Source organism: Rhinopithecus roxellana, chromosome 6 (genome assembly GCF_007565055.1).
Source record: "Rhinopithecus roxellana isolate Shanxi Qingling chromosome 6, ASM756505v1, whole genome shotgun sequence".
Classification (NCBI taxonomy): Eukaryota; Metazoa; Chordata; class Mammalia; order Primates; family Cercopithecidae; genus Rhinopithecus; species Rhinopithecus roxellana.
The window spans coordinates 112,208,254-112,229,662 of record NC_044554.1 but is presented as its reverse complement, the minus strand read 5'-3'; the positions used below and the strand labels follow the sequence as shown (position 1 = coordinate 112,229,662).

The window sequence follows — 21,409 nt, the reverse complement described above, 5'->3', positions numbered from 1 at the left end:
CATACTGTTTTATCTATGGCCACAATGTTTTCCTATGATAACTCCTGTATTATTATTATTATTATTATTATTATTATTATTATTGTTATTAGATGGAGTCTCGCTCTGTTGCCCAGGCTGGAGTGCAAAGGGGCAATCTTGGCTCACTGTGACCTCTGCCTCCCAGGTTCAAGTGATTCTCCTGCCTCAGCCTCCTGAGTAGCTGGGATTACAGGCGCCTGCCACCACGCCTGGCTAATTTTTGTATTTTTGGTAGAGACGGGGTTTCACCATGTTGGCCAGGATGGTCTCAAACTCCTGACATCAGGAAATCCACCCGCCTCAGCCTCCCAAAGTACTGGGATTACAGCCATGAGCCAACACGTCTGGCCCTATATTACTGTTTTATAGGCAAAGGCTTTCTTCTGTCCCTAATCCTACCACTCTCTGGCTCCTAAATTCCTACCATTACTCCATTAAGACCACTTTACATATTACCTTCTCCATGAACTTTCTTTTGAAAGATTTCTGGCTCCTAAATTCCTACCATTACTCCATTAAGACCACTTTACATATTACCTTCTCCATGAACTTTCTTTGAAAGATTTCTCTTTCTCCTCTCAACTCCAGTAGCACTTTTCTTTGGCTTACTCAATAGAGCATGAATATATCTGTATTTGTTGTAGGTTTCTTCTGTGGGTTTTAGTGTCTTTTCTCCCCTGAGAGATTTATGACACTGGTTTATACTTTATGTAATCTTCAGTAGTACCTATTTAGCACCTTCTCCTGAGTTCACACTCAACATATGTTGTTTTAATAATTTTCTTAATTCACCCTTGATATAATGTCCAGGAATTCTATGAAATATATAAAATCATTATATTTATGCCACTGTCTTTAAGTTGATGAAGCATGAATAAGTAATTGTATAAGTAATTTTAATATATGCCAAGCATTTCCACGTAGTAAACACCTTTATAAACAAATCCTAAACATATAAAATGAATTTTTAAAATTGAAATGATATTATATCATATGGCATAGTGAGAATTAGAACTTGGGAAAAATAAATTATGTAATAGGTGGTTACTTAGATAAAAACTGCAAGGTAAAATTATGCTCTTTTTCTCTGACAGCAACTTGCTGTTCCAAGAATGAATGCAGTACCTGGTGTCAGAAGTATGACCGAGGTGACGATCAAGGAGCAGATGACCAGAATGACAAGCAGTGCAATTGCTATTCCTTTCCAATTCCTCTGTGGAGGGTTACTCCCCACCAGTTCCTAAAAAGAGCAACAACAAAGAAAATCCCAGTGAGTGAAATAAGGAAATAAAATAAGCCAAATAGACATATTTCATTTAAATCAATAACCAAGACACAAAACAGTGAAAGAGGCATCTTCCCATCCTTGAAGCTACTATTAGCTCCCTTCTGTACCCTTCTGCCTTCAGTGCCCCAAAGCCTTGGGCTGTCATTTTCCTGTACGACGGCCAAATATTACCTCAAGAAAGAATCTGATATTATTATGTTTACAGCTTTTGTGCAAACCTAATGCTCCTCCTCCCGATAAACCAGACTCTATAGTATAGGGTCATCTTGGAACTTTCCTTCTCCACAGCTAAACTCCATACCCTCATTGAATCCAATCCAATTAGGATTAAACTTTTCAGCTCCAAGTCCTCTGTCATCTTTCCTTTTTTTTACATCCATGTGATGAACTTCTATTTCAGGGTACCAAATTTAAATATTTATTTAGCACATGCTATGTGCCAATTTTCACCAACTTCTGCCCATCGCACTGCCTTCAGGCTTTTATTTTTTCTACAGCTCCTCATTCAAGGTTTCAAGCTTTTCCTGGTCTCTCTTCACTGGGCAACTCACCTATCCTTATTCTAGGTTTCAGTCCATTCCAGACAACCTCTTGCAGTGCAGCAAGAGTGGCAGGTGAGAGAGGGACTCTGGAGATACTGCTAAGGGGTACTAAGGACTACATAAGTCTAGGAAATTCATCATGCACATTGGCTGCTGCGACCAAGTTTTCAGATCGCTGCAAATTAGAGGAATCATATAAATTTTAGTCGAAACTACGATTCTTTGAGAGACAAAAAGGATCATATGAAAGCTTAATAATAATAAATGTAATAGTTACATATAGATTATTATTATTAATTATACAGGAGTAAATAGGGACAGGTGGTCACACTGCAAAGGGACCACTTCTGCCCATGCATAGTCTGGAGAATACCCTCTTATAGTGTACATAATTGCAACTCAGTAACCAAGCCAAAATGAGGTAGAATGAAGACGGTCTCAAAAAGTAGACAACGCAATGTATAAATATATTTTCATCAGAGATTAAAAGTTCATTAGAAGGTATCAAATTGCTACAAACTAAAATAGACAATATGCAATATCATCCAAATATTTAATATTGGCTATATTGGCTATTAAATTAAGAAAAATTCACAGGGCCATTATAGGCTTAGTAGGAAAAAGTTCTACAGTGGTTTAGAATTTCTACAAGTCTTCATATTTGCCATCTATAACTTAATTCATCTATCAGAGAGTAGATTTTTAGAACTTAAAAAGTAAGACTATCCAAGAGCAACAAAATAGCTACAGAAAGTTACATTGATTCAATCTCATTTCCTAGTAGGTAGTATTTTTTTGGGAGAAAATCACTGGCCAGGGCCAAGGATAAGTAATTAGATCTTGCTAATTCAGCAACTTTTCATTTCACCCAAATTCAGAAAGAAAATAAGCCCTTTTTGTCAAGTCTGTGACTAGCAAGAATCTTTCAGTGGTACTATTCATACAAGCAACCTAGTGCACGCAATTTTTCACAGCCCAGTTGACATTCCTCAAACTCTGTTAAGATGAAATTCCAAGGAAATCATTAAAAACAGAATGTCAAGATCAAATCTGATTCATGAACCAGAATGATAAAATTAATGTTATTTTCATTAACTCAAATAATTGATATCTTTTGAGTATTTTTTCTATTTCATTTTTAATTTTTAAAAAATTTTTTCCAGCCCAGGCTGGAGTGCAGTGGTGTGATTGTTGCTCACTGCACCCTCGACCACCTGGGCTCACATGATCTTTCTGCCTCAGCCTCCCAAGCAGCTGGGACTACAGGGATGTGCCACCAAGCCTGGCTAATTTTTATTTATTTTATTTTTTGTAGAGGTAGGGTCTCACTATGTTGCCCAGGCTGGTCAAACTCCTGGGCTCAAGCAATCCTCTGGCCTCAGCCTCCCAAAGAGCTGGGATTACAGGCATGAGCCACCGAGCCTGACCTGAATATTGTTTCTCATAAGAGTAATCTAGACCTCTAAATTCTGTTTTAAACACGTTTATTACATAATAGATGCATTGGTCAAAGTCCACATGCAAATAAAACAAAACAAAACAAAAAAACCTAGGACTTTGGATTTGCATCAATTACTTGACCAGCCAATAATGTGACTGATTTACTTACAAAAGTTCACTTGAACGAATGTTGCAGTGGTAAGCCCCTCCCTGGCCCAGACACACTCATGATCTGACAGTGGCTGGATATTGTTACTGACCATGACATAGAGAATATTATTTAGAAAGATGTTTTAGAAATAAGTTATTTGTAAGACATATGACATGAAGTAAAGTTGAAGGAAGTGTTTAGCCTCAAATACCAAATACTTAAAAGTCTTTACTCATTTGAAGGCATATCACGTGGACTGGGGAGCATGTTCCAGAAAGCAGAGTTAGAACCAAAAGGAAATTTAACACAGGCAAATTGTGCAACAGAAAAACTTCAGGAAGGCCGGGCGCGGTGGCTCAAGCCTGTAATCCCAGCACTTTGGGAGGCCGAGACGGGCGGATCACGAGGTCAGGAGATCGAGACCATCCTGGCTACCACGGTGAAACCCCGTCTCTACCAAAAAATACAAAAAACTAGCCGGGCGAGGTGGCGGTGCCTGTAGTCCCAGCTGCTCGGGAGGCTGAGGCAGGAGAATGGCGTGAACCCGGGAGCCGGAGCTTGCAGTGAGCTGAGATCCAGCCACTGCACTCCAGCCTGGACGACAGAGCCAGACTCCGTCTCAAAAAAAAAAAAAAGAAAAACTTCAGGATATCTAACCATTGGTACTGCCCGATAATAGAAAGGGCTGCTTCACCCAGAAGTGAGCAGGGTAAATGGCCATCTCATGGAAATCCTGGGGGACTGATCCTTCAGGGAGGAAGTCAGAAATAGATGACATTAATAAGGAAGAACACAGTAGAAGTTCTATGGACATATATAAGATAGAGATGAAAGACACAAAACTGTGGAAGCTGGTACTGTGGGTAAAGAAATGAATGAGAGTAAGGACACTTCACGAAAGGGGGGCAAAGACTATGCTTCTTCCATGTCCACTGGACTAAGACAAGATTTTGCACAGAAAACCAATCTGGTATACATTATTGAATGAAAAAATGCACAGTAAGATGACCCATAGGCATCGATGCATATCCTACTCGACTGGAGTGATTCTGGATCATATGCATCGTTTCTTAGGTACAGATGCATCACATTGTCTTTCAGGCAGCATTGTTGCATTAAAACCCACAGGGATAAAGATATTCTTTACTAAATTCCATTTTTATTTGCCAAATTTTGTTTTTCAGAGTGCAGGAAACTTTCTTTTACTACACAAGCAACATTGTAACAACAATAATGGGAAACAAATTAAAGAGGAAAAAAGTGATGAAAACCCTTGTTAATCACCTTGTTCTCTCCAAAAAATTGACTTTTTAAGGCTTTTTCATATTCATTTCTATTTCTGGCCTATATACACATTTAACTTTTAAATAGGTACAAACACAGCATAGATAATAGTTTTCAAGTTAGAATGCAGGCTAATATGTGTTTCTTTGAATATCTAATTTGGCTTCCCAAATTCAGACTTCCTCCCAACTTACAGGTGTTGAACTGTTAAAACTTTGAGTTGGATTGACTCTGCTTTCCGTGAAAGTCAAGAGAATTCCCTAGGCTATCCCCTGGCACACTGAGTTTTGGTAGGTGAGTTTCTCAGTAGGATTAGATATGTTTTGACTAGCATGGTGAAAGCGAGGTTATAACATATTCCCTATTCTGTGACAACCTGCATACTTTGGAGGTCCATTAAAATGGAAAAGCATGTTCACAATTAACCATTTTCTTTAAGAAGAATAAGTCTTCTACCCAGTGATCCATATCCATCCATCCATCCACCCACACCATCCATCCATCCATATTCATCCACCTATCCATCCATCCATTCACCCATCCATCCACTCACCCATCCATCCACTCATCCATCCATCCATCCACATTCATCCACCTATCCATCCATCCATTTACCCATCATCCATCCACTCATCCATCCATCCATCCATCCATCCATCTATTCATCCACATTCATTCACCCATCCATCCATTCATCCATCTATCCATCTATTCATCCACCTATCCATCCATCCATCCGTCCATCTATTCATCCACCTATCCATCCATCCATTCACCCATCATCCATCCACTCATCCATCCATCCATCCATCCATCCATCCATCCATCTATTCATCCACATTCATTCACCCATCCATCCATTCATCCATCTATCCATCCACCTATCCATCCATCCATTCACCCATCCATCCACTCATCCATCCATCCGTCCATCTATTCATCTCCATCCATCCATCCATCCATCCATCCATCCATCCATCCATCCATCTATTCATCCACATCCATCCATCCATTCCCCCATTCATCCATCTATTCATCCATATGCATTCACCCATTCACTCATCATCCATCCATCTGTATATCTGTCAGTCCACATCCATCCATGCAACACATGTTTATCTTACTATGCCAGGTTAGGTTTTGAGAACCTTGAACACAGGAATGAATAAACCAGACACTGACCCTGTTATCAACCGAAATTGAATGGCTTTCATGTTTTTCGCATTTTTCCTTGTAATCAAGTGCAGGAATGGGGGAAGGGTCAAACAAGAAGCAGATCAGCTCATGAAGACAAGAGCAAAGCAGGACAATGAGCTCTGACAGCTGTTTGCATCAGAGAGCTCTCTAGCCAAGTGACATCTGAATAGAACTGAAGGAATCTGCAGAGCTGACATCTGCGAAGACAATCCAGATAGAGGGAGTGGCAGCTGCCTGGCCTGTGTGGCAGCATAGGCTCCAGTGGAGACAGCAGGGAGGCAGTGGCCAGAGTGGGAGAGAAAGGTGACTGTTCTGAGAGAGGAGTTTGGGGGCAGTAAGGGGCCAGGGAGTGCAGAGCCTGGGGGCCAGGTGCAGGCTTCCACTTACCTCTGAGTGAAACCGGTGTGAGCACAGCAGTGTGTAAATAAGGCTCCCACTAAGGAAGGCGGCCAGGGGAGCTGCTTAGAGGAAACACCTGCAGAAGTCAGGGTGGGAACAGGAGCGGCCAAAAAGGCACAGGGGTAATGGGGGTCTGTCCTGGGTGGCAGTGGTGGGTGTGGTGGGAAGTAGCTGAATTCTGGAGATACAATAGAAAGATATTAGCCAACAGTGTTATTCTGAGAAGGTCATACAGACCTAGGTATCAGGATATATTTATGTATCCTTTTTGCATGTAAAGCCCTCTCTGAGGCTCTAGCCTTCTGTTTCCAAGAAAAAAACACCCTTTGCACCTGTGACATGGCAAGTCTGTCCTCTTTCTACCTCTAAGCCAAATCTAAGTTCTACCCCACTCCGCTCATACCTTATTGTTCCTGGAGCAAGTCATTCCCTTCCATGCCCCCTTTTCTCAACACTCCCTACAACTTTTCTGTTTCTTGGAATTTCCCTTCTTCTTCATTTTGCCAGGCAAATCCCCTTGCAGTCTTTACTTATCAGCTAAAATATCACCTGTGACACTGTAGGAAGTCTTGCCTGGTTTCCCCGGCATTATTCTTCCCCCTGGACACGATCACAACGCTCTGTGAGTGCCTTTCTGTAACACTGTTCCACTATTAATTTATCCATTTTATATATATTACCTTAATACATGTATTCATATATTATCGTCACGCATGTGTCATTACTAGGGGGCAAACTACTTAAGGACACAGTTATCTTCCTGTGTTCAACGTCTCAATGCCTGGTACGAAAGCTGGGACAACATAGTACACAGAGACTGCGTGTGGGGTGGATGAATGGACGGATAAATGCCTTTACAAGTAACGAAAGTGATCACTGATGGATGCAGAAAGCAAAGGGTTAATGCAAGCCCAGGTGGGTGAATGAGGCCATAAGCAGCAATGAGTCCTGCAAGATGTAATGCAAACTGACACGCGTCGGTGGCAAACCTGTCCTTCGTGACATCACTGCTGCTCACACTTATTTTTAACTCAGGCAAAAATAAAACAAACAATGAACTAAAACCAAGCTATATGTTTTCTATGTTGCTTGGTCATTTGACACATCAAATTCACCTTTATCCAATGTTATTATCTTCGTAACTTGTGATTACAGCTTGATTTGTGTGTGTGCTAATTGTATATCTGAAGTGCAAGAAACACAGATGAAGATAATAATGACAGACACCGCAATGTCTATAAACTGATCCAGGGAGGACCCGAATGCAGGCTGCTTTAATTTTCTTCTCCCCAGCAACAGCGGATAGAATCCGTGCTTCTCCATCAGGGAATGCATTCCTGTTCTCTCCTCTCTGTGTCAAAAATCTGACACATCTCGTCTTGGCCTGAGCTTCGTATCTCTCATGAATTTGCCTTGCTACCTTTATCAAGACTTTGTGCCTTCTGAAGAGGAGAAGATTCAAATGAGAACTCTAAGGTGGAGATGCTTTTTGAATGCTGCAAGGAGGAAAGGAGTGGGAGACAAAAGGAACTGATTGCTTAGGTGTTATGACGATGAAATGTAAATGTATTTGAAAGCACACTATAATTTATCAAAATTATAGAAACATAAGGTACTAATTTACTATTTATTGCTATCACCACTAAGTAATGTTTTAGCAACATATGATACGTAATAGAGAAAGAACTCGAAAGTGCATTAAATTTCCTACTCTTGATAAAGAAAATGAAGGGGCTAGAGTGGTCACATTCCGAAACCTGTGATCCTCCAAATTCTTATTGCATCCTGAGCTTTAATGAGGGGAAATCAGAAACTCAATTTGTGTTGGGTCCTCAAAACAGACTCATCCAGGCTATTGGATCCATAATTGTGACTCCACAATAAAGTGAGGCATTCCTCAAGCAGCCAATAACCACCGTGGATGTTCTAGGCACACATCCCACGATGTGCTTGTTTCACGTAATGTAAGTCTTGCCTTATGCAGCAAAAGGGACAGAAGAAGTCACCTCCAGCAGAAGTGAGATTGGAGGATGATTTCACGATCAACCAAAGCCTCTTCCTAAAGACACACCCCTGCAGGAGAAGACTGGAGCAATCGGGGCAGCACAGCAGGGACCCCGGGGACAGCTGAGGTCCAGCCTTGCCAGCCACAGTGGGGACAGCTGGCAATTGTGCATTCTATGTCCCTTAGCTAAAGGCAGAGGGGTCAACCAGATGGCCTTCTCACTAGGGAAGGAGGAAGTGAAGTAAATTATTTCTCTCATAATAATCTATCTTTAAACCAATCAATCTCTTCTTCTATCAGGCAGCCTGCAGAAGTATATTAAGACTAGAAGACAATGTCTCGCTCCCAAAATGGAAAGGGGCATTTTCTAGGCTATAGCGAGACCCAAGGTTAAGTAATTGACAGCTTTAAATAATTCCAGAGGATATGTATAAATCAGCGGCTGCTTTGGATTCACAATGCTGGCTGGAGGTGGAAACACAAGCCAGTCTTGTTGGAGCAAGAGGACCCTCACTCATCGTCCAATAAAGCATTGCATGCACTTAGCAGGGGAAGCTCTCCCATTCCCCGAGATGCTCCTTTCCTTATGACTGTCACTTTTTTTCCTTGTGAGTACTTCTGGGGTGCTTTTGCTGGTTGTGGGGGTGAGAGAGGGATAATGGATATGGCCACAAGGTATGAATTAATAACTGCAGAGGCTGCAGGCGTGTGCGGCTGTGCAGCCCTTTCAGAAATACCGAAGCAACCAATGCAGGAATGGGAGGCGGTGGTGGAGGAAGACGATGTCATCCTACCTTCCCCAATACTTCCATTTATTTCATAATTAGAAGTTAATTTTGGTTGATCTGCCCAACTTTTGAGGACTGGCAATTAATTATGCATCATCATCATCATCTTAGTGGAAGCAGAAGAGATAATGTTTCCGGTACATCCAGACACAAACCTGCAGGTGCCCCTCTTCCCCTGGGCAGTGTCCACCACGTCCTCTGTGTGGAGAAGGGACATCTCACTGCTCAGGTTCTCCCAGGGCTCTCCCACACCTTTTCCGTATGTGCCTCACGGACTCATCTATGATCCACTCTACTTTTCTCAAATACATTTGGGAACTTCTAAAGTTGCCTGTTTTACATAACATGACTTGATGTTGCTGTGTGAGGACACAGAACTTTGAAATCCTATCCACCACCCTTACTGAGGCAGCTCTCAGCCCTTTACTTGAAGGTCAGCAAACCTGTGTTTGCAGAATTAACTTCTGCCCTGTCAATCCTTCTAGAAAACAAACAAACAGGCAAATTATTGATGCAATAGCTATCTGTTCACATTTCTTCTTGATTATTTTTACCTGCAAATTCCGAGTTCAGATTATTTTAGGCTCTTCAGTTTAATTGACAGGGCCTGATAGATTCTTTTATGAAATTAGTTCAAAATGTAAGTTAGTCCTGCTTTCAGGGCTCAGTCTACTTTGGTTCTATTTTGACATAATGTTTTAAAGGTATCAAGTTGTTTTATGTATTTCTGAATGCAGCAGCACTGTGACCCGATCATCCACAGAAAAACATGTCCCAACACAAATCCCTTTCAGTGAAAAGATGGCTATGAAGTAAGCCACAGAATTTAAAATTGAGCATTTGTATCTTTCACCTTGCTGTGTATGATAACAGTGTCTGAAAGCACCTTTAGATAATGGCTGTTTTTGCATAGACTCACTGAAACCCACAGACGATTTTGAGATGAGTTTTCTATACTGGGTAGCTTTTGGCATGCTCAACACATCCCTTCCCAATGTCAGAAATCCCTGCAGGCACTCAATAAATATTAAGTAACTAACAAACGAGTCTCAAAGGCAAGAACCACCAGCAACTGAATGGCAGAGACTAAAATAATTTGAGCTTACTTTTTAAAAAGGGCTTGGCACCCTGGTACAATGTTCCAGCATGGTACAGAGGCATTGCGAAGAGTACCCCAGTCAGATGATCTGAGCTGCCCTCTTCCTCCACCCATGGGCCCCGGAAGCCACATTTCTAGTCTGTGAGCCCTCTCTTCTCCTCCTCAGCCAAAGACAATTAATTGGCCTAACCTAGGTCAAAAGTCTGCTTCAGGATTTGCAGTGTGGGATTAAAATACTCCAAGTCGTTCTTGGCGGCTGTCATGAACCGTGAGAACGGAAGGTGGGGAGGGAAGTTAAGTGCCTGCTGCCATATGATGTAAGGATTCCAAAGGAAATAAAGCAGATTTACAGAATGAGAGGGATGAAGAAGAGAGGCTCAGAACCAAAGAGAATGAAAAGCAAAGAGACAAAGGCAAAGAGGTAAGAAGCTCAAAGAGACACAATGAGTTCCTCTTGGCTTTCCATTTCTGGATGTACTTTTCCTCCTGAGGCCTGGATGCATTTTTCCCTTGGATTTAATAATACACTCCTGCTACTTTAGGAGATATTTCTTTCTTTTCTTTTCTTTCTTTCTTTCTTTTTTTTTTTTTGAGATGGTGTCTTGCTGTGTGGCCCAGGCTGGAGTGCAGTGGTGCAATCTCGGCTCCCTGCAAGCTCCACCTCCCAGGTTTAGGCCATTCTCCTGCCTCAGCCTCCTGAGTAGCTGGGACTACAGGCACCTGCCACCATGTCTGGCTAATTTGTTTGTATTTTTTAGTAGAGACGGGGTTTCACCATGTTAGCCCGGATGGTCTCGATCTCCTGACCTTGTGATCCACCCGCCTTGGCCTCCCAAAGTGCTGGGATGACAGGTGCGAGTCACGGCGCCTGACCTTTAGGAGATATTTCATTTCCCTTGCTTAAACTAGTTTGAGTGGATTTCTGAAACTCGAAAACAAGCCGAATGCACAAAGAAGCAAGCATTGACGCTTCATCTAGCCACCTGCTCTGCGGCCCTGCACCATTTCTGAGAAGGCATTTCCTGAGGGGCGTGCTCCTATGTTTTCCGGCATGTTCTACCTACACTTACACTCGAAAACTAGGTGGAAATTCCAACCACACTCTTGGTTTACAATTGAATTTAGTTTTGTTTTATTTTTGTGTTATTTTTTGAGATGGAGTCTCACTCTGTCACCCAGGCTGGAGTGTAAGTGGTATGATCTTGGCTCACGGCAACCTCTGCCTCCTGGTTCAAGCATTTCTCCCTGCCTCAGCTTCCCAAGTAGCTAGGATTACAGGCGCCCACCACCAGGTCCAGCTAATTTTTGTATTTTTTGTAGAGACTGGGTTTTGCCATGTTGGCCAGGCTGGTCTTGAACTACTGGACTCAAGGGATCTGCCCACCTCAACCTCCAAAAGTGCTAGGATTACAGGCATGAGCCACCACACTTGGCCTTTGATTTACAATTTTAAAATAACTAATTTGCTAATTTGATGTATACATTTTCTTTGAAAAGGCTGGTGATTCTACTAGTAGGTATAGTTATTTTCCCAGGGAAACTGAGTGAAATTTTGCAATTACCTTAACAGATTTTCAAGAATCAAATTTGTCATCATCCACCAGCCTTGTAGTATGGGCCCCTCCGTGACAGGAGGAAGCTAATTTAAGGGGAAGCAAATGCCAGCCAAGACAGTTGGCACGGCAGAATGTTCACGGGTCTCGAAGAGGATGGGCTGTTCCTGAGGTCTTCGCTATTTTAAGTATCAAATTACTCAAAAAGAAAGCTGTAGTATTTTTAAACTATAGCTGGCCTAGAATGGAATCTATTCATTAGATCCATGTTAAACAACTATTAGCCTAGTATCAGCATTTTCACACAGTCCAGTATAATGGAAAAACAAATACCATCAGAGAAATGATAGGTTGCAGAGAGGCAATTGATGAGTAATCGTACTATCTTAGTTCACCTGCAATCTTAGTCTCCTTTGTCAGGGAAGCTAACATAGTCGCAGGGACCAGGGAATGGGATACGGACATCTTCATGAGGTGTCAGTGGTCTGTCTACCAGAGTGGTGTATTCCATGTAACAGAATGCCATATAGCCATGCAAATCACAACCTCTGACTACATGCACAGCATGAATGAACCTCACAAATATAATTTTAAGTGACATAGATCAGACACTAAAGAATATAAGATGAATATTTCTAATTGTAAAAAGTTCCACACAGTGGGCAAACCACACTCAGTAAGTGGTTCACATGTAAGTCCATGAAGACAAGCCAGAAAGACATTTCCATGAAATCCAAGATGCCACATAACTCAGCGGGGAGACAGAAGTTGTCACTGGAAAGAGGAAGTCCAGGTACAAGAGCTGCGGGGTACTGGCTGTCCTCTGTTTCTAGACCTGGATGGGTCATTTCACATTAGGAAATTCAGGTCACACTCACGTGGTAAGCTGTGAGTTTACAGGTTCCATAGTTTTTGCATTGTAATATTTCACAATAGCAGTGGTTAACCACATGTACTGGATCCCAATGTTGTGACAGTGAGCATTGGCCTAACACGGTGAACTGAAGAGACATCCCTACGCTTGCACTCGGTGGGAGAGAGAGACCTCAGACAAACCCAGTGACACTGTGAGGTGGGACAATGGATAGGAATTCCAGGTGCCATGAGGGATTATAATGATGGGGCATGTGCTGATTTTTACTGAGGTGTTGGGGCAGGCAAGGGCGCTCTGAGGAAGAGAATTTGAGTTGAGAGTTGAAGAGTATACAGGAAGGAGATGGTGAGCAGCCAGGGCAGGTCTCCTGTGCAATGGAGCCGTTGTAACCTAGTGCATGTGTGGCTACATGTCAGGAATGAGGCGTGAAGCATCCGAGATGAAGCTGGACAGGCACAAACAAAACCAGGCCCAGCTTCGTGGACTGTGCCACTGGTCATGCATTTTATCCAAACCACAATAGGAAGCCAGGGGAGGATTCTGTAAGCCACCTCAAATAAGTTCTAGAAGAAGTCAGACATTAATTATTCAGTTTGTCTACTGACATCAGTGCCTAGAGAAAGGTCAGGATTGGTTCCTTCTCCCACTATGCCTTAAAATGTGTGAAATATCAGGCCAATGTGGAATCGAGCACCTTAAAAAGTAAGATATTCACACAGCAACTATAAAAAATATTGGGAGAAAATAAACGACACATACCTGACTGCAGGATCTCCCATTACACCGCTTCCTTCTATTGTCTAAATGTATTTTCTTCCTAATATTTATTCACTGTGAAAAGCTCTGACATAAATTTCTTTTATGTATCATGGACCATTTCCTATAAGTAGAAGGTAGCAACAAATTACAAAATCAATGGTGCACATATCTCAGGATGGTAAAACAGCCTTCTAATCATTGTATTTCCATATTCAGGAGGACAACAAATGACTTTAGGATGGCAAGAACAAGTTTTAAATAACATTTAGCAGCTGACACGTGTCCATCAATAATTATCCAGGAGCCTGTTGGGCACACATCCCCATCTCTGTTTCGCTGGCTCATTTACTCAGTCTTCATTACTGGTGGCCCTTATCTTTCCACAAAGGTGCTAACAGCCAACACAGACCATAATTAACCCAAGGACCTAGGGGTAGATGGAGGAAAATGCAGGACTTTGCATGGCTTCAACCTCACAGAAGATAGCAAAGAGGCTCCGATGAGGTCAACTCCACTAGTGAAACTGATGAGAAAGCATTGGCCCAGGGCAGCCTGTGGCAGCGACTCACACGAAAGTGCAATTAGTTTGGTGTGATCTCTCTCAGTACCTCCCTCCCTTCCTCCCTCTCCCTCTCTCTCTCATCCTCCTTCTCCTTCTCCTCTCTCTGTCTCTGTTGCTCTGTCACTCCCTCTACCACTCTCTCTCACACAAACATAATTAGTGCCCAGTAATCCACAATTTAAATGAAATTCTCGGCCAGGCATGGTGGCTCACGCCTGTAATTCCAGCACTTTGGGAGGCTGAGACAGATGGATTACCTGAGGTCAGGAGTTCGAGACCAGCCTGGCCAACATGGTGAAACCCCATCACTACTAAAAATACAAAAATGAATGGGGCATAGTAGCGTGTGCCTGTAATCCCAGCTACTCCGGAGGCTGAGGCAGGAGAATTGCTTGCATCTGGGAGGCGTAGGTTGCAGTGAGCCGCGATTGCACCACTGTGCTTTAGCCTGGGTGACCAGAGTGAGACTCCATCTCAAAAAAATACAAATAAAAATAAAAATAAATAAATTCTCTCTGCTCAGGAACAGCCACGAACATAAAAGCACCAACAACAAACAAGAAGTGTCTGAGTATAAGCAGGCCCTGATTGAAAACGCGGAAGAGACTCAGCTATCTGGAGGGTCATTAATTCAGTCATTTCTGTGATGGGGTATTTTGTTGATCCGAGGATAAGAGCACCTTGATTCGAAAATGCTGATGATCCCCATCGCACTCCCCACAGCTCAGGGGAGCAGCTCAGAAGCAAAGGTGGGAGAAGGGAAGAAATATGAAGACAAGAATTGACCATGCACTGAGAGAAAAATGGAAGAGCGAGTCAGACGCAGGGAGAGCGGGAAGCAGATCACAACCCCAAAGCCAGCAGCAGCCGGAGAGGGAAGGGGGAAGCAGCGGCTGAAGATTCCACCAGTCTGGACCTTTAGGGTGAAAGCCAGCAGCCACATGCATCTAAGGGCCTGCAAGCACGTCCTCTGTGTGGAAATCATAACTCCGCAGTGTTACAAAAGGAGAAAATATGGGTTAATGGTGGCTTTTTTTTTTTTTTTTTTTTACAGCAGCATGGTACATTTCCAAATAATTTCCACCTGAAACTATAAAAACATAGTCTGAACTTTAAGTAGCAAAATTTGGATTTTCCTGAAGTCGTACATACTGGAAACAAGAGGGCTAAGTTTCTATCTTAAACTAAATGCAGACTGTTAATGTTGTACTTTAATTCTATCAATCCAGGTTAAACATTATTTTATGACCCAATGTCTTTAAATTGTTATAGGTTTAAAAAGCCTAATGATGCCTTTATTGTTCTTATAGGTAAAATGGATTTTAAAAAAGTAACCACCGTTTACGACAGACTGAGACCTGAGGCATGTGTTTTAGTCATGACATGTACAACACGAAAGGAGACAGAAATGTTTGTTTTACTTCAGACATTGTGTAACAGAGGAAAAGAACATGTAGGCCTAAAGGAAAGCAAACAGCGATGATTTTGTTGGAAAGTTGGACCTGTAAGGAAAGGCCAGCATAATCAGTATGCTAATCTGGAGGAAAGTGGGCCAGGCCAGAGCTTAATTACTGCCTCCAGATATAATGCATCTGTCTAATCGAAAGGATTTTGGACAAAAGAAATAATAATTATCTAGTTCCTACGACAGAAGGAGAAGACTAATTGACATTATGAGAAGCATTGTTTGAAATAGCTTCAGGTATTTCTCAAAATGATGGTATGAAAATAGCCTTAGCACCCCCTGAGTGTGCAGGTCAAATGCAGATTCCTGGACCCTCTGAACTGGAGTCTCTGGGGATAGGGCCAGAGAACGTTCGTGTTTCACAATGTGTCCAGTACACACTTATAAACAATGAAGTATGAGGCTGGGCGCGGGGGTTTACACCTGTAATCCCAGCACTTTGGGAGGTTGAGGCGGCCGGATCACCTGAGGTCAGGAGTTCAAGACCAGCCTGGCCAATATGTTGAAACCCCATCTCTACCAAACAAAAAAATACAAAAATTAGTTGGGCATGATGGCATGCACCTGTAGGCCCTGTCTCAGCTACTTGGGAGGCTGAGACAGGATAATTGCTTGAACCTGGGAGGTGGAGGTTGCAGTGAGCTGAGATTGTTGCCACTGCACTCCAGCCTGGGCAACAGAATGAGACTCTGTCTCAAAAAAAAAAAAAAAAAAAAAAAAAAGCAGAGCTGTTAGCTACAGGAACTTGTTACACCTGTAACCTGGATAAGTCAGTGTGGTAAAGCCCCTTGCAACTGGTTTGAGAATGGAAGGCTCAAGAGTTTGTGATGGCAATTTTTCAAATGCAAAATTCTGTCCATCAGCACGTCATAGACCAGTTTAGAAACATGCCCATTTAGAAACAAAATTCTGATTGGCTGTCTTACAGCCCTTGACTTGCCTTATTTAACTACCACATGAGTACACGTTATATGAGGGCAGCTTTTCATAAGTACAGTTTTTCTTTTACCAAGTCAGAAGCAACATGGGTGATCAGTGACATCACTGTCAAACAGCACTCACCACCTGTGATGCCCACTTCCGTGTCTTGAATGTTTCAGCAAAACTCAAAATTTGAAACCCACGCTCAGCATGCATAAGCTTTGTGGCCAGCACCATAATGAATAAATAAAGTGGTAAAAACAATAATGATGATAACCAAACTCAAGGCATTATAAAGTCCAGTGCAGGTGCTGAAAGCCTGTTCATCTACTTGTGACAGAACACACGGACAAGAGCATTTTCAGTCCCCACGGAGAAGGGTGTGTGTGTTTCCCCCCAAAAACCCCTAGATCATTGTTAAGAAAAACGAATCTCTCTATGAAAAGGCTGTCTCATCGTCCCAAACTGGCCTCTTTTTGTCCAAAAGGTTCAGACATGTATCAAGCAACAGATCTCAGGGTACTTAGGGCCATAAATATTTGTACTGATTAATTGTGCCTATGATTATTAAATAAGTGACAGCCACATATGCATTCCATACCAGAATGCATGAAAACTATGTTCTTGTAACATAGCAGCATGATACAAGCAATTTTCAAGAGAATCTTCAAATAACATGTATTAAAAAACAGCCAGCCAACTTAGTACATGGAATTCATTACAGCTTAAATACTTAAAACGAGCTTTATTTAATATTATTGCAGATGAACTGAGAAAAAGCTAAACTACTTGTACTGTGATTTTTGCTCTTCATTTCTTTGAATTATTTTGGACCTGGAAACTGCTTTACTCAGAACACCTCCTTACTGTTACCCCCATTTTTTTCTTCCAAGGGAAGTGGAGGGTGGAGAGGTCAAGGAGCTGGGCCAGGCTGAGATCAGGGTACTGGAACAGATGGGCCCAGCCTGAAACCACAGAGCCCAGGGCTACCAGGAGCTGTGCGCTGTCCTGGATCACTGGGCAGACACCAGGAGAAAAGGAAGGTCCTGAATACCAATTCCAATGAAGTGGGGTAAGAAAGGGAGAAGGAAAGGCTGGGTGCAGTGGCTCTTGCCTGTAATCCCAGCACTTTGGGAGGCTGAGGTGGGTGGATTATGAGGTCAGGAGTTTCAGACCAGCCTGACCAACATGGTGAAACCACATCTCTACTAAAAATACAAAAATTAGCCATGGTGGCGCATGCCTGTAATCCCAGCTACTCAGGAAGCTAAGGCAGGAGAATCACTTGAACTCAGGAGGCAGAGGTTGTAGTGAGCCGAGATCACGCCACTGCACTCCAGCCTGGGCAACAAGAGTGAGATTCTGTCTTGAAAAAAAAAAAAAAAAGAAGAAGAAAAAAAAGAAAGGGAGAAGGAAAACAGAGCCTGACATGAGGTTTGACAACAGCCGCTATCTGAACCCTTGGAGCTGGGGGTCTGGAGTGTTCTTCCACCATCCGCCTGCCTTTTGTGGGCGGTGTGCAGCAGGCCCTGGGAGTGGCACAGAGAAGCAGGGTGGGCCTAGGCTTGCTGGAGCAGCCCTGAGCTGGTGCTGCTCAGTGATGATATAACTGCATCTTAAAGGATGGCCCTCCCCCTGGTGGCCTGCGGCTCCCAACGAGCGACCCTGGCAGCTGTGCTCAGGGCACCACGGTGTTCTGAACACAAGCCTTCGTTTCCCTCCTTCCTCTGAGGACTTCACCAACACTTCCCTTGAGATGCACGGTCTTTCATCTGAACACAGCCAGTGTTGCTCTTGTCTTCTCTCTGGGTGCTAATCAAAGCAAGCGCCATGAGCACAGGACATCATTAGGATCCACCTCTCTAGCACCGTGCAGCCTAGTGACATTTTCTTTTTTTTTTTTTTTTTTTTTTTTTTTATTATACTTTAAGTTCTAGGGTACATGTGCATAACGTGCAGGTTTGTTACATATGTATACTTATGCCATGTTGGTGTGCTGCACCCATCAACTCGTCAGCACCCATCAATTCATCATTTATATCATGTATAACTCCCCAATGCAATCCCTCCCTCCTCCCCCCTCCCCCCTCCCCATGATAGACCCCAGTGTGTGATGTTCCCCTTCCCGAGTCCAAGTGATCTCATTGTTCAGTTCCCACCTATGAGTGAGAACATGCGGTGTTTGGTTTTCTCTTCTTGTGATAGTTTGCTAAGAATGATGGTTTCCAGCTGCATCCATGTCCCTACAAAGGACGCAAACTCATCCTTTTTTATGGCTGCATAGTATTCCATGGTGTATATGTGCCACATTTTCTTAATCCAGTCTGTCACAGATGGACATTTGGGTTGATTCCAAGTCTTTGCTATTGTGAATAGTGCCGCAATAAACATACGTGTACATGTGTCTTTGTAGTAGACTAATTTATAATCCTTTGGGTATATACCCAGTAGTGGGATGGCTGGGTCATATGGTACATCTAGTTCTAGATCCTTGAGGAATTGCCATACTGTTTTCCATAATGGTTGAACTAGTTTACAATCCCACCAACAGTGTAAAAGTGTTCCTATTTCTCCACATCCTCTCCAACACCTGTTGTTTCCTGACTTCTTAATGATTGCCATTCTAACTGGTGTGAGATGGTATCTCATTGTGGTTTTGATTTGCATTTCTCTGATGGCCAGTGATGATGAGCATTTTTTCATGTGTCTGTTGGCTGTATGAATATCTTCTTTTGAGAAATGTCTGTTCATATCCTTTCCCCACTTTTTGATGGGGTTGTTTGTTTTTTTCTCGTATATTTGTTTGAGTTCTTTGTAGATTCTGGATATTAGCCCTTTGTCAGATGAGTAGGTTGCAAAAATTTTCTCCCATTCTGTAGGTTGCCTGTTCACTCTGATGGTAGTTTCTTTTGCTGTGCAAAAGCTCTTTAGTTTAATTAGATCCCATTTGTCAATTATGGCTTTTGCTGCCGTTGCTTTTGGTGTTTTAGACATGAAGTCCTTGCCCATGCCTATGTCCTGAATGGTACTACCTAGATTTTCTTCTAGGGTTTTTATGGTATTAGGTCTAACATTTAAGTCTCTAATCCATCTTGAATTAATCTTCGTATAAGGGGTAAGGAAAGGATCCAGTTTCAGCTTTCTACTTATGGCTAGCCAATTTTCCCAGCACCATTTATTAAATAGGGAATCCTTTCCCCATTTCTTGTTTCTCTCAGGTTTGTCAAAGATCAGATGGCTGTAGATGTGCGGTATTATTTCTGAGGACTCTGTTCTGTTCCATTGGTCTATATCTCTGTTTTGGTACCAGTACCATGCTGTTTTGGTTACTGTAGCCTTGTAGTATAGTTTGAAGTCAGGTAGCGTGACGCCTCCAGCTTTGTCCTTTTGACTTAGGATTGTCTTGGCAATGCGGGCTCTTTTTTGGTTCCATATGAACTTTAAAGCAGTTTTTTCCAATTCCGTGAAGAAAGTCATTGGTAGCTTGATGGGGATGGCATTGAATCTATAAATAACCTTGGGGAGTATGGCCATTTTCACGATATTGATTCTTCCTATCCATGAGCATGGTATGTTCTTCCATTTGTTTGTGTCCTCTTTGATTTCACTGAGCAGTGGTTTGTAGTTCTCCTTGAAGAGGTCCTTGACATCCCTTGTAAGCTGGATTCCTAGGTATTTTATTCTCTTTGAAGCAATTGTGAATGGAAGTTCATTCCTGATTTGGCTCTCTGCTTGTCTGTTGCTGGTGTATAAGAATGCTTGTGATTTTTGCACATTAATTTTGTATCCTGAGACTTTGCTGAAGTTGCTTATCAGCTTAAGGAGATTTTGGGCTGAGACGATGGGGTTTTCTAAATATACAATCATGTCATCTGCAAACAGGGACAATTTGACTTCTTCTTTTCCTAACTGGATACCCTTGATTTCTTTCTCTTGCCTGATTGCCCTAGCCAGAACTTCCAACACTATGTTGAATAGGAGTGGTGAGAGAGGGCATCCCTGTCTTGTGCCAGTTTTCAAAGGGAATTTTTCCAGTTTTTGCCCATTCAGTATGATATTAGCTGCGGGTTTGTCATAAATAGCTCTTATTATTTTGAGGTACGTTCCATCAATACCGAATTTATTGAGCGTTTTTAGCATGAAGGGCTGTTGAATTTTGTCAAAAGCCTTTTCTGCATCTATTGAGACAATCATGTGGTTCTTGTCTTTGGTTCTGTTTATATGCTGGATTACGTTTATTGATTTGCGAATGTTGAACCAGCCTTGCATCCCAGGGATGAAGCCCACTTGATCATGGTGGATAAGCTTTTTGATGTGCTGCTGAATCCGGTTTGCCAGTATTTTATTGAGGATTTTTGCATCAATGTTCATCAGGGATATTGGTCTAAAATTCTCTTTTTTTGTTGTGTCTCTGCCAGGCTTTGGTATCAGGATGATGTTGGCCTCATAAAATGAGTTAGGGAGGATTCCCTCTTTTTCTATTGATTGGAATAGTTTCAGAAGGAATGGTACCAGCTCCTCCTTGTACCTCTGGTAGAATTCAGCTGTGAATCCATCTGGTCCTGGACTTTTTTTGGTGGGTAGGCTATTAATTGTTGCCTCAATTTCAGAGCCTGCTATTGGTCTATTCAGGGATTCAACTTCTTCCTGGTTTAGCCTTGGGAGAGTGTAAGTGTCCAGGAAATTATCCATTTCTTCTAGATTTTCTAGTTGATTTGCGTAGAGGCGTTTATAGTATTCTCTGATGGTAGTTTGTATTTCTGTGGGGTCAGTGGTGATATCCCCTTTATCATTTTTTATTGCATCTATTTGATTCCTCTCTCTTTTTTTCTTTATTAGCCTTGCTAGCGGTCTGTCAATTTTGTTGATCTTTTCAAAAAACCAACTCCTGGATTCATTGATTTTTTGGAGGGTTTTTTGTGTCTCTATCTCCTTCAGTTCTGCTCTGATCTTAGTTATTTCTTGCCTTCTGCTAGCTTTTGAATGTGATTGCTCTTGCCTCTCTAGTTCTTTTAATTGTGATGTTAGAGTGTCAATTTTAGATCTTTCCTGCTTTCTCTT

At 42.3% G+C, this 21,409-nt stretch overlaps 1 protein-coding gene across 11 annotated transcripts in view; it reads right to left on the bottom strand.

The window, feature by feature from the left end:
- The window catches only part of DPP6 (dipeptidyl peptidase like 6), a 1,166,688-nt gene that overhangs the window by 451,212 nt on the left and 694,067 nt on the right, over window positions 1-21,409 (bottom strand). For all 11 annotated transcript variants that reach the window (XR_004058085.1, XM_030933144.1, XM_030933145.1 and 8 more), the window contains one exon: window positions 1,147-1,261. Coding sequence is in view for 10 of the 11 variants with exons in the window: in XM_030933144.1 (XP_030789004.1) it covers window positions 1,147-1,261 (115 nt within the window). In the remaining variant the exon portion in view is untranslated. The remainder of the gene's footprint in view (window positions 1-1,146; window positions 1,262-21,409) is intronic.